The following is a 13,779-nucleotide window of genomic DNA, read 5'->3' as shown; positions in this document are numbered from 1 at the left end:
TTTGTGTCTAGTTTCTCCTGCTTCACAGCATGTTGACAAGATGAATTCCAAGTTGTTACCTGGAAGGGTAATTGGTTCACTTTTATTGCTGAATGTGGACCAACGATAATGTGTTCCCCCATTCTTCTGTTGATGGGCATCCAGACTGAACTCAGCTTGAGGCTCTTTTGACTAGTCCTGCTCAAATGTTTTTATCCCTATCTTGCGTTCTCTTGCACATACTTGGGTGTGGGATCAATGGACCACCGAGTAGGTATGTGTCTAATTCCAGCAGACACTGCCACATGGTGGTAATCCATATCTTTATAAGGAGTTTTGATGCAGGTGGTCTTGGACCACACGTTGAGAAACCCTACTTAGGTAAAGCCCTATTATGTGAGCAAACACATTCCCTTGAGTTGACCCTTTCTTGGGGTATAACTGGGGACGAGCTTGCTTACAGTGAGGTACCAGCTAAGTGATTTGGGGAAGTGGGGGTGGGGAGTGGGAAATTAAATTTATACCATCTCTTCGCACCTCTTTGGAACAAATCTTTGCAGCGCACCACTTTTGCCCAACAGAAAGAAGATGAGAAGAGGGAAGCTTTGATGGGGGTGGGAAGGTGAGAACCCAGGTCACTGTGTCCCATCAACCAAGCTCTCTCTCACCCCAACCATGAGCTAGAGTAATGTCCGATTATTTGCTAGAAAAGAAGGATCTGCTTGGGACCTTGGGTTGTCTGTATGGGGAGGGACTGTCCCTTCCACTCACCTGAAACTAATTGCAAAGCCATTTCCCCCATGCTCTTAACGCTGGAGGAGGCTTGCAGGTAGCAAGAGAGATGGCATTCCTCCTGCCTTGCCCAGCAGGTCTGACAGCAAAGGCCAGTTATAGAAAAACCGTCCCTTTCAGCCGACTCTGGCCATTTTGCCACAGACCCAGCCAACTTCTCTGAGGTCAGAAGGCCAGGAAACAGGGCTTCGTGCTGGCAACCGGGCAGAGGTGTGGGAAGGAGGACCTGCCTGTCGTGTTGGCCGATGCTCTGCTTCCAGGGTCTCTCTGCCAGGAGCCACTTATCCTTCCAGATTCCAGTGATCTCAGCAGGCTGGCTCAGCCTTGGCCCAGCCACGATCTCAAGCTGCTCTCTGCTGTTCTTAGCTGAGCACTACAACCAGGGGCCACGGGCACCAGACAGAAGAGCAGGTGCCCAGAAATGAAGGAAGGGCTTCCACCTGGAGGCAGGCAGGGGGAGGGAAAGGGGGTGGGTGTTAAAGGAGCCAGGCTCCGAGCAGGGAAGGTGGGCTCTAATCCCCACCCACCCCACCCACCCGGCTGGGCCCCATGTCCCTCCCCGGGGCCCCACAGCTCCCTGAGTGTCCTCTAGCAAAACACTACTTGTTTACACTCTCCCCCACTTCTCTAGAAACCCAGTGAAACAAGACGAACAGTGTCCATCTTACCTCAAAGCTGAGTATATCCCCAAAGCGGAATGTGTTGCCTGGTACCTAATAGATGATCAATGAATATTTCGTTGAATGTATGAGTGAGTAAATAATTGAGTGGACTTTGAATGAATAAAGAAGTCAAATATCTCATTCATGCTCTCTTTCTGAGAATCAAGCTATTAGGATCATGGAGTTATAAAGCTCTTCTTCCTAACAAAAAAATCCCTAGCTCTTTCAAAATAAAAAAGGACGCTCTTGTCTGAACTGTCAGTGACTGGGGATATTTGGGGTCATCACAACTACCATAGGGGGAGCTGTTAGCATCTAGCGTGTAGAGGCCAGGGACACCAGCACGCCTCCCGAGGTGGGCAGGAGGGTCCAGCACAACACAGAAGCGTCCTGTGCAAACTGTGAATAGTGTCGGGGCCGAGTGAGCCAGATGTGAGCACGTGGTCTGGGGGAGGGGGGTGGGGGGCTGGGGTCGACATGTCTGGCTGCAAAGTGGGAGCAGCAAACGCTGCTTGGGACAAACTTGCACCGGTCGAAAGAAAGACTGAAAAACTGACCCAGATAAGAACCACTCCGAGAAGATTTCACAAGTTATAGCAGCAGAAGCCAAAGAATTGGTACATCGGTGTGTCCGGAAGTGAACGGGGTGGTGTCTCTGTAGGACGTACGTGCCAACTAAACCCAGAAATGTGTTTGCATCTTGTAGCTCAGACGGTGATAAGGCAGCTTTCCTCCCAGACCCAGGATTGTGGTGTGTAGCCATTTAGTTTGGCCAGACCTGGAGTATTGGCTTCATTTTGATGAATGGTATTTTGCAACCTTCAAACATTTATCAGGGTTGTTCCCATACCTAATGAACTGGGTGCCAGAATGGAAAGGAAAGAAGGTGGGAAGAAGGGAGGGAGGGAAGGAAGAAGGGAAGGAAGGAAGGAAGGAAGGAAGGAAGGAAGGAAGGAAGGAATCAAAGAAGGTGTAATTGTCAAAAACATAAGTTATTTGGGGCACCTTGCTTGACCTGCCTTCCTGTAGCCCAAAGGACATCAGGGTAAGCAAAAAGTCAGAAGACAAGGCCACTTGGCGATTCTCCTGGGGCAGTCAGAAGTGTGACTTTTCCCACTCCCTAGTCTCTTAAAAAATAACATGTCTCAGACTGATCATCCTTCGGATGCAGGTGAGTCTAATTTGTGACCACATCACAGGAAAGCGGCTGATGATTATAATTCAGTTGCCAGTAGGATGGTGTCAGTCTCCACCTGTGAACTGCTTATGTTGCCCTCCATGTGGCCACACTGACGGTTCCAGCCAATATTTCTCACAATCTTTTTTGGGGGAGGGAAGGGGGATACATAACACCATCTTTTGTGAAGGTTGTACTAGTTCAAGCTAACTTATTTATGATACAAGAATACATGTCCTGGATTAAGTTCTTCACAACAGTTCCCTGCATTTGTACCTCAATCACCCTATGAATACAAGTCACCCCAAATCTGGCTTCCATGCCCCTCGCCATGCGCACTTTGTACCCGGAGGCTCAGCGTGGACACTTACCTTGTCTCAGATCCCTTGGGAGGTGAGAAGCAGATCCGGGACCAACGCTGTTCTTCTCATCAGCATCTGATATTGCAGGTGGGTCCTGGAAATGCAGGACTATTTATGTTTCTGCTGGCTGCAAGCTGAATGTGTCCAACAGCGGCCTCCTTGGCTCAGCCAAGCCTCTAAGGCAAGTCCCGAGGCCTCTTCCCTTTGCTCCCTGCGGCCCCCACCGTCTGTTCTGTACTAAGGCTCCAGCAGTGGGACCTGCCCTCTGAGGCCTGTCTGGCGGCCAACTCCATCCCTCTGTGTCCTAAGTTCCTGCAAGCCAACTGCTCTCCAGTTCTATTCCCCACTCCTGAAAAAGGGACAGAAAGGGTGCTGACTCACCCATGGGGCTGTGAAGATCTTCTGCTCTGTGACGTGAACGGGTTGAGCGTCTCCACCTTCTCCCCCTGCAACGTGATTGCCATCTACCTGTGAGGTGCTAGTCTGACGGGCAAGAGGGTTGTCATCTTCCTTTTTCTTTTTCTTTCTTTCTTTCTTCTTTCTTTCTTTTCTTTCTTTCTTTCTTTCTTTCTTTCTTTCTTTCTTCCTTTCTTTCTTTCTTTCTCTTTCTTTCTTCCTTTTTTTGTTTTTATAAATTAGGGTGTGGAAGGTACTAGATCCGATACACGATTACAAAATGCCACAGAATCCAAATTAAAAGGCCCAGTGTAGGGTCACTGGAGCTAGTCTGGCTCAGGCAAGAAAAAGTTTTTTTCATCTGCACCCCATCTTGACTTGGGATTTCTAAAGTCTCGGCACCTGTTGGGGTCAATGTTTCCAAGGTTCTTTTTTCCTTTTAAAATTAGTCAGTTATTGGTTAAGAATTAATTGTATTAACAATATTAATTTATATCAATATTTATTCATAGTTAACAAAAGTATTGCTTTTAATTATTTAAAATAATAAGAAATGAAGAATCGATGGTAAATTAATCAATTATGAGCCCCCTAGCAAGAACACTTTTGTGGTGACAAGGTCTTTACCTCGTCAGGTAAGAGCAGGATGGTAACTCGGCCCCGTAACTCGGCCCCAAACCTCCACCGCAACCAGTGGAAAGCACATACGTACATACCGGTCTCCCTCACTGTTCCAAATTTGCGCTATGCCCCTTCGCTTTTACGAAAGACCTACATTTGTACCCATTTTCACGAACTGAAAGAAATCCAAAGAGGATTTTCACTTCTAGGCAAAATGATGAAAAGCAAAGGGAGGCAGGGCGCACCGGGCCCGGAGTGGCGCCCCCAGCGTCTTCCGCGGGAACTACACCCGGCCTCTCCGCGTGGAGCCGCGAGCTCTGAACTGTGTGCGAGCATCCGGCTTCACCTCCACCTGTTGTGTGCATCCGTTAGTTAGCAAGGTGCGTCCTAAGGATCAGAAAACCTAAGGAGGATTTATTTGGAGGTCTGGGAATGCTGCAGAATTTACCGGAGAGATTAATGGTAACTGCTTCTCTGCTTTTGGCCATTTTGGCTCCGGACAAGTTTCACAGGTGCACTGTCCTTTCGGATAGCGGGGAAAGCTGTATGTCAATGCTGTTTCCACATCCTCTCCCGAGATTTTCTGTGCCCTGCACCCCTCGCAATCCTGGCTTACAGTAAACCCATGAAACCAACTTTCCGCCTCAGGTTCTATTTCCTAGTAGCTGCTACCTACTGATTTTAGACAGGATTATGATAGTCAGCAGTAAATCAGAAAACAGCATTGTCACAGAAATCCAGGCCTTAATGCAAGAATAGAAAAAAAAAGATTTTTGTATTAAAGAATGTGAGGTTTATACTTCTCTCCAAAGAATGGACAAATGAATGAATCCAAGCAATAACAGTAGATGGTATTAAATAATCTCGTATTTATTAAATATTTTTATTTATTAAATATTTTTCAGGAATGTCACAACCTGATTCCTGTTTGGCTTTCTGAAAGCCTTCTCCCCAGCTTCGAGAGACCACCTACTCCAGGAAGCGCCCACCCCGATTTCCTTCCTGAGATGCTCCTTCTAGGGCACAGGTCACAATGTGCTGTATGTTATCATCAGATGGAAACTTATTTTGTGTCCTGCATTCAGTGATAACTACTGTATGTTACTTAGTTTTAGCAAACTTCCTTCTACATCTACAATCATGGCTCATGTTTATCGCATTTACTGTGGCCCAAACCCTGACTTAGGCTTTACCTGGAGTATCTCACAGGATCCCTACATGACCCATTATTACCCCCATCTCACAGACGTAGAAACTGATGAATACAGTTGTAGACACTAACAGCCCGGATGTGCAGGCCATTCTTTCTTGTTTCTGTGGCAAGTCAGCTTGGGATAGGCTCTGCTGTGGTAACAATGAAATCTCAGTGGATAGATGGAATACGGGTTTACTTGGTGCTCACGCCACACTCTGCAGGTCTGGTGAGCCCCCTCCATCGGCGGCCAAGCCTTTCTGGAATATGTGACCTCCCAAGTCAGGGGTAGGGGCTGAGATGGATATACAGAGCCCTTAACCACCTCTGCCTGGAAGTGGCCCCCACTCTCCCTTAGAGTCACAAGGTGCTATACGAAGGTCTCCTCCTTGAGTAGGGATTGTGGGCCAAACTCAAGTTCTGCTTTAAAAAGCCCTAGTAAATAATCCTAAAATTTGTATGGAACCAGAAAAGACCCCGAATAGCCAAAGAAATGTTGAAAAAGAAAAGCAAAGCTGTTGGCATCACAATTCCGGACTTGCAGCTCTATTACAAAGCTGTCATCATCAAGACAGTATGGTCCTGGCACAAAAACAGACACATAGATCAATGGAACAGAATAGAGAGCCCAGAAATGGACCCTCAACTCTATGGTCAACTCATCTTTGACAAAGCAGGAAAGAATGTCCAATGGAAAAAAGACAGTCTCTTCAACAAATGGTGTTGGGAAAATTGGATAGCCACATGCAGAAGAATGAAACTGGACCATTTTCTTATACCACACACAAAAATAGACTCCAAATGGTTGAAAGACCTCAATGTGAGACAGGAGTCCATCAAAATCCTAAAGGAGAACACAGGCAGCAACCTCTTTGACCTTAGCCGCAGCAACTTCTTCCTAGAAACATTGCCAAAGGCAAGGGAAGCAAGGGCAAAAATGAACTATTGGGACTTCATCAAGATAAAAAGCTTTTGCAAAGCAAAGGAAACAGTCAACAAAACCAAAAGACAACCGACAGAATGGGAGAAGATATTTGCAAATGACATATCAGATAAAGGGCTAGTATCCAAAATCTATAAAGAACTTATCAAACTCAACACCCAAAGAACAAATAATCCCATCAAGAAATGGGCAGAAGACATGAACAGACATTTTTCCAAAGAAGACATCCAAATGGCCAACAGACACATGAAAAAGTGCTCAACATCGCTTGGCATCAGGGAAATCCAAATCAAAACCTCAATGAGAGACCACCTCACACCAGTCAGAATGGCTAAAATTAACAAGTCAGGAAATGACAGATGTTGGCGGGGATGCGGAGAAAGGGGAACCCTCCTACACTGTTGGTGGGAATGCAAGCTGGTGCAGCCACTCTGGAAAACAGTATGGAGGTTCCTCAAAAAGTTGAAAATAGAGCTACCCTACGATCCAGCAATTGCACTACTGGGTATTTACCCCAAAGATACAAAGGTAGAGATCTGAAGGGGTACGTGCACCCCGATGTTTATAGCAGCAATGTCCACAATAGCCAAACTGTGGAAAGAGCCAAGATGTCCATCGACAGATGAATGGATAAAGAAGATGTGGTATATATACAATGGAATATTATGCAGCCATAAAAAGGAATGAGATCTTGCCATTTGCAACGACATGGTTGGAACTGGAGGGTGTTATGCTCAGCGAAATAAGTCAATCAGAGAAAGACATGTATCATATGACCTCACTGATATGAAGAATTCTTAATCTCAGGAAACAAACTGAGGGTTGCTGGAGTGGAGGCGGGTGGGAGGGATGGGGTGGCTGGGTGATAGACATTGGGGAGGGTATGTGCTATGGTGAGCGCTGTGAATTGTGCAAGACTATTGAATCTCAGATCTGTACCTCTGAAACAAATAATGCAATATATGTTAAAAAAAAAAAAAGGAGATAGCAGGAGGGGAAGAATGAAGGGGGGGAAATCGGAGGGGGGAGATGAACCATGAGAGTCGATGGACTCTGAAAAACAAACTGAGGGTTCTAGAAGGGAGAGGGGTGGGAGGATGGGTTAGCCCGGTGATGGGTATTAAAGAGGGCACGTTCTGCATGGAGCACTGGGTGTTATACGCAAATAATGAATCATGGAACACTACATCAAAAACTAATAATGTGGGACGCCTGGGCGGCTCAGTCGGTTAAGTGGCTGCCTTCGGCCCAGGTCATGATCCCAGGGTCCTGGGATCGAGTCCCATATCGGGCTCCTTGCTCAACAGGGAACCTGCTTCTTTCTCCCTCTCTCTCCCTCTGCTTGTGCTCTGTCAAATAAATAAGATCTTAAAAAACAAAAACAAACAAACAATGTAATGTATGGTGATTAACATGACAATAAAAAATTAAAAAAAAAAAAAAAGCCCTAGTGAAGAGTGGAGTTGAGGGAGGTGGGCCCCCGGCTGGCTGGTGGGTGCCCTCCTGCCTCCCAGCTCCTGGCCCTTATCAACCTAAAAGCGTTGTTTTGAAAGATCCAAACCTGTGGTCTTTTTCCATAAATGTGGTCACTTTATATGCATTATTCTATCACTTAGCTTTCTATCATAGATTTTGAAAACTGTCCCAAGTATGCACAAATTTGCATTTGAAAAATCCCGTGTGCTCAAAGAAAATTATGCTGAGCATTAAAACATACACATCCTTTGGCCTAGCATGTGTAGAAAAGTATGCTATTTGCCATGTTTTAACAATTTGTTTACTGTGGGGTTTTTCCCCCGCTTCGATACACTTTTAACTCCATTGTTTAAGATTAAAAACTTGTACCTACTTTTAATTTAGTTTGGCATAAGGACAAGTAAGCAATCTTATTTTTTCAGATTGGTACCCAAATCAATCTTCACTGTTTAGTGAATAATTTGCCATTTCCCCACGGATGTGAGATGAGAAGTAGCTTGTCCCCAATCCAAATACACAGGCATGAAGCACTTGTCTGGACTCTGTTCTGCAGTGGCCCCAGCTTTTAGATATACTACAGAGTAACACTTAATTCTCTTTTCCTTTCTTAGGTCTGTTTTCATACATCAACTGTGGAAGCAGTAAGATGAAACCAGAAGGGAGAAAATATTTTTTATTAGGACTGCGTATTTAGACACCTTTACAGTGTTGTCTTTCTAGCCAAGATCATCTCTCACGATTAATAGGAATGTTTGGAAATGTAGTGTTTTTCAACGCCTACAACGCATGTCATTCCTTACTTTTGAAGGCAGTGCTAGAAAGGTCACGGACTGCCCCAGAACTTGAGAATCAGGTGGGATCTAGGGATCATCTGGTCCAATGTTTTCAGTTTACAAATGAACAAGTTTAGGCGCAGAGAAGGGAGGTGAGATGGCCCAGGTCACCCAGCAATTTGACCCAGAAGTGCCCGCCCCTTCCCTGGGGCTTCTCTTCCCCCACTGGGTGATCCAGCAATCCGGGGTCCTGAACGGTCTCCCCCTGAGGCTGCAGGCCGGGGAGAAGCCACTCGGGTCGCACAGCATCCCATGCCGCCCCCCCACCACCACCACACAAAGTCAGTCACCCAGTGACGAGAAAGACATTTAATCACTTCTTGGTCTTATCTCTTAAAGCGCTCAAGTGTTTTCACAAGTGCAAAGGGAGCGATTGCTCTCAGCCAACATTTACCAGTAATTCCAACACACGCAAAAAAACTACAAATCACCGTGCTTTATACTTACTTTTAATTTCTGCACTGAAAAAAAAAAAGGTGAAAACCATGACAGGTTAGGTTACAGTGACGTCACCTCTGCCTTTAAATTAACCTTTGCTCTTGGGGGCAGAAGGGGGAGAGACAGACAGGAACACATCAAAGCAGGAGAGCAAAACGGGGCCGAGACACCGGGGTCCGGCTGAGCCGGCTCCGAAAACCCGGGGGCGGCGGCGCGCTAGCCGGTAAACACGGACAGGCAACAGTTAAAGACACAGTAAAAAGGGGAAAAACCCCCAAAACAGAACTCCCACAATTCCATCCTTAAAATCAAGCACGACAACGGACAGCGAATCCAAGGTTCACGTGGCGCACCCGTCCGCCGCGGGGGCGACCGCACGGCGGGGCGCGCGCTCCGGCCCGGGGGCGCCCCTGCTCTGCACAGACCTGCGCCCGCCAACGCGGGGTGCTCCGCGGGGAGGGGGCGGCCCACAACCGCAGCCTCCCGACCGACAGCAGGAGCCGCGGCGCGGGTCTGTGTGCCTTCGAGGCTCTGCCTCCGGAAGGCTCTGCACTCGGGCTGGGGTGGGTGGTGGGTTTGAGTTACGCTCCACACGGTGTTTAAGTGCTTGCTTTATTTCGCATGTGCAAACTGTCACTGTCTAAAGCTTTCAGAAGGACGTGTACAGAGAGGAACACCCTGCGGAGAGCCGAGGGTACTCGCGTAAGGCCCCTCCCTCCTGAGCGGGGCGGGGGCGGGGGGCGCAGGGCAGAAATATGGAGAGAAACGACGTGTTCCGCTGCGGTTAAGCTCAAGTCCCTGATTCGGTCCGAACAGAGGAGGGGGCTCCTCAGTAGGTGATTGTCCACTCTTTGACAGAGGCGTCGTGGGAGGTCGTGATCAGCGTGCGCTCGTCCAGCCAGGCCAGGCTGCTCACGTGATGGAGCCGGTGTGCATCTGGGGAGAAAGAGGGCGTTCTGAAGGGAAGCCCCTCTGCTCCCCCAACACCTCACGCGACGAGTAGGGGACAGGCTGTGCCAACAGCGACAACGGCCGAGAACCTGACCCCGTCCCTCTTCACCGAAGGGGGAGCGTCTGGAACGTGGAAGGTGGCTGCAGGCAATCTCAAGCCGGCATCCCTGCGGTCGGCCCCTCCCAGACACGGGGGCTGGCCTGACACCCAACAATGTCCCCTGGGAGTCAGAACTGCTCCTCCCCCAAGGGGGTAAAAGTCTGTTCCTTTTTATGCATAAAGCAACAATACAGACAATACACGAACAGCTTCCTGGTGTATCTGCAGTAACAAAATGGGCGGGGGGCGGGGGGCGGGGGCAGTGAATAAAGGCGGAGAAACCTCTCTAAGAGGTGGACTGGTGACCAGAATACCCTGAGAAACACCCGCGGGGCCCCGGGCCCCCCTCTGTGAGAGGTGCACCAGGGTGACTACAGTCCTCCCCAGTTTCCTGCCTCTACTCTACGGACTGGGTGGGTCCTAGTACAAACCTCACAGAGCAGGGGACCCACGTGAATCTGTTCTGGGCCACCTCCCACTGGGCCCTCCCATCTGGCTGGGGGGTGACACCAGAACAGGAGAATTTCAGATCTATCCTGGACAGACACGGTCCCTCCTAGGGCCATGAGGCATGTGTGACTACAGAGCCCTTGAAGCGAGCTATTGCCACATGTAGAAAAAATATGTTGGGACTAAATAAAACAATTAATAATTTCATCTGTTTTTTGTTTTTTTAAACGAGGCTGCTAGAAACACAGAAGTCCACAGGTGGCTCCATTACACTCCTACTGGACGCTGCCCATCGTGGAGCGAGAACCTGATCAGCAGTTTAATTTAGGGGGTGGGGCGGGGGATGGGGAAAGTGCTGTGGTCTGAATGTTTGTGTCTGCCCCTCAAAATTGTACACCAAAAACCTCATGCCCAAGGCCGTGGTATCAGGAGGTAGGGCCTTGGAAGAGCTGCGAGCACGAATGGGATCAGTGGCTTATTAAAGAGGCCCCGCAGAGTGGGGCCCAGTGAGAAGTCTCTGGCCCAGAAGAGCTCCCCAACGCCCCAGCCATGCCACCCCCTATCTGGGACTTCAGCCTCCCAAACTGTGAGCAATTCTGTGGTTTATAAGCTACCCAGTCTGCGGTACTTGTTACGGAAACCCGACGGGCTGAGAAAGAGATGTCAAGAGGGACCCGGTGTGCTAAGGCGCATGCCCGGTGAATGGAGACCACCTGCTCTCCCGCGGGGAATATGTGCATCGTCAATCCCTCTGCGTGTCTAGCGGGGGCCGGCAGAATGAGAGCCATGCCTCTCGGGGGTGACTTCCCCAGAAGCACAGATGGGACACTCGGGCTTGGGGAGAGCCTCTCTGGGGCCGCCTGGGGAGCCGAGGCGGGATCGAGAGTCACCTTGGATCTTGACCCTGGTCTCAGGGTCACTTAGGGTCCAGACGTACACCATCATGTCCATGCCACCGGAGGCAAAGTGCTCGTTGTCTGGTGACCAGGCCAGGCAGACGATCTTCGCGTGGTGGCCGTAAAAAACGTTGTTCTCCTAGTTGCAGGTTGAAAACAGAGGTGGTAGGTCAGGGTTCAGGCCAGAGGGGTGCGCGTCATCTCACCTGCCCCCAGCGACCGCCACGAGGGCCGACGCTGATGCAGCACGCTCTGCCAGGCACCGCGCATGCCTCACAGAGGGCTCACGGGAACCCAGGTGCCCACCGCTCTGTGATGAGGCCCAGGAGGGTACGGCCCCGCACGGCCCAGCGTCGGGCAGCAACCACTGTGCCCCCGGGGCCCCGAACGGCCTCCGTCCCCCCTGAGGTGCTAGGTGTGTGCACTCTCCTTCATGAAGCCTCGGCCCAGCCAGGGCTCAGCGCAACGCAGACACGAAGGCTCGAGGAGGCCCTGCCTCGGGCAGGTGGTGCTCAGGGAAGGTTCAGGCAGCAGAGGGAGGCCGCCGGCCCCTCCCCACACACACCTGCCCACTACTCACTACTCGCCGCCTGGGGCGGGGGGCTGGACGGAGCCTGCAAGCTGGAGGACTAGCACTTTCCTGCCACCGTAGGAATGCTTTTTCTTCAGGGCATTCCATTTTCTTAATCTCTAAGAAAAGGTCGACTTGACAATGATTTTCCTTTTCAAGTTTGCCTGTTCTGTGCTGTGTTGATCCCACCCTGTGGACCGCCTACTTAGCATGCTGTCGCAAGACTTCTGTTGTAAATACATGAAACCACTAAAAATGAGATAAACACAAAATCTGAGGAATGTGGCGAGGGAGCAGAAAGAAATCCCCTGGGAGGTGGGGTGTCATGTAGATGGAGGTCCTGATTACAGGCTTTATGTCCAAAGCCTTTTGTCAGAAGTAACATTGTGGCATCAGACAGACTAAAAAGAGACTCAACTCTAGTTCATATATAAGCCCAAGTATTTATGGGGAAGTGTACAGATGCCTGTAATTTAGGTGCACCCAGAATTAAGATTATCGGATGGATAACGGCAAAACCTAGGTGGTAAATTCTTTCACCTCTGCTGCATTCCAAAACCATTCAAGTGCTGGGGGGCTGGCGTGGTACAGGGCCCGGGGACCGGAGACCTGCCATCCTGTGCCCCCGCTCTGGCCACACCCAGCAAGTGACGGAACCCCTAACAAAGCTCAGTCTCCTGTCTGTGAACTGGGGCAATGGATCGCTCTTGGCCCTCAGCTGTCCTCCCATGCCCAGGTGCCTCTGCACCCTGGTCTGCCCTCGCCAGCCCACTGCCCAGCGCCCCCACACGTGAGGCGGTGCTGGGATGATCCGCGCTCATCTTCGTGAGACTTAAACAGCAGTGAGACTCAGGAAGAAAATCTAGTCTCGGCCCTTAGAGAAGAAGCCAGAAAGTCACTTAGCCCGGCAGCCCAGGTGAACCACTCAGCCTGCCTTCACAGCAAGCCTTGCTGCCACCCAGGGCCCTAACTTTCTGGCAAGTGTTCTATCTCACTCACAAAACCACGAGACCCTGGACGACAGTGCGTCTCCTTGTCTCACGTCATTCAGCTCTGAGAACAAGGAAGCCACGTGGTCTCATGGTCTCATGCGACTGCCGGGCTGATGAGAACAGGGGAGAGAAGCCACGGCCACCCCCCCACCCCTCGCCTTCCGCACTGCCCAGCACGGGGACAGAGCCGCCCCGCCTGCCCACTCACCGAGTAGCCGTCCGCGACACTGAAGACCGTGACCACTTTGCTGGCATCGCACACGGCTAGGAAAGCGCCATCGTGGGAATACGCCACATCGGTCACGGGGCCCTTGGCCTCCAGGAGCTTGCCCTCGTCCTTCAGCGTGGTGCCCAGGATGGAGTACAAGCGGACATTGCCGTCCTGCAGGAGGACAGAGGGGCACTGAGTCACTTCCCGACGTGCACCACGGCGGGAGCACACGCAGGCATGCACACGCGCACACCCTCCTGACACCCGTACGCACGCTCTCCCGACACCCTCCCGAAAACCGTTCAGCAGCTCCCACGGCGTACTCAGCTTAGTGGGAAGAATTACTCAGGAAGGTAATTAAAATGCCGAGTGCTAGGCGCCCCCACTTCTGCTTCTGGGTGTTTGGGTGTTCAGGACTCTGCCTCTTTTCATAAACGCTCCAGTAAGTTCTAACGCAGGGCAAACTCAGAACTACCCATACACACTTTAGGGCCCCTGGTCTGGCTCTGTCCCCTCCGGCCACTGCCTGCCCCCTGTGCTCCGTACCCACAGGGCCCTTCCCAGCGCCCAGGAGGTTCCTTCAGGCACCGACTCACTCTGACCAAGCCCCCCTCTGTCCAACCGGCTGTCTCCTAGCGAGCTCCCCCTCCTTGTCGTGACCCAGGTGCTTCTTCACAGGGGAGGCACACCTGCTCTTTCAGATGGCAGGTGCCACCTAGTCCATGGGCTGATCAACT

The 13,779-nt window shown here is 50.5% G+C and overlaps 1 protein-coding gene across 1 annotated transcript in view; it reads right to left on the bottom strand.

The window, feature by feature from the left end:
* Positions 1–8,866: 8,866 nt before the first annotated feature.
* Positions 8,867–13,779, bottom strand: part of WDR1 (WD repeat domain 1) — a 41,553-nt gene continuing 36,640 nt past the window's right edge. Inside the window, exons 13-15 of the mRNA XM_035005301.1 lie at positions 13,040–13,213; positions 11,263–11,407; positions 8,867–9,807 (exon numbers count right to left, since the gene is read on the bottom strand). Coding sequence (XP_034861192.1) covers positions 9,701–9,807; positions 11,263–11,407; positions 13,040–13,213 — 426 coding nt within the window. The 3' untranslated portion in view covers positions 8,867–9,700. The remainder of the gene's footprint in view (positions 9,808–11,262; positions 11,408–13,039; positions 13,214–13,779) is intronic.

The sequence above is a fragment of the Mirounga leonina genome, unplaced genomic scaffold (assembly GCF_011800145.1).
Source record: "Mirounga leonina isolate KUSES-001 unplaced genomic scaffold, KU_Mleo_1.0 Mir_129, whole genome shotgun sequence".
Classification (NCBI taxonomy): Eukaryota; Metazoa; Chordata; class Mammalia; order Carnivora; family Phocidae; genus Mirounga; species Mirounga leonina.
This window is presented reverse-complemented; position numbering and strand designations above follow the sequence as displayed.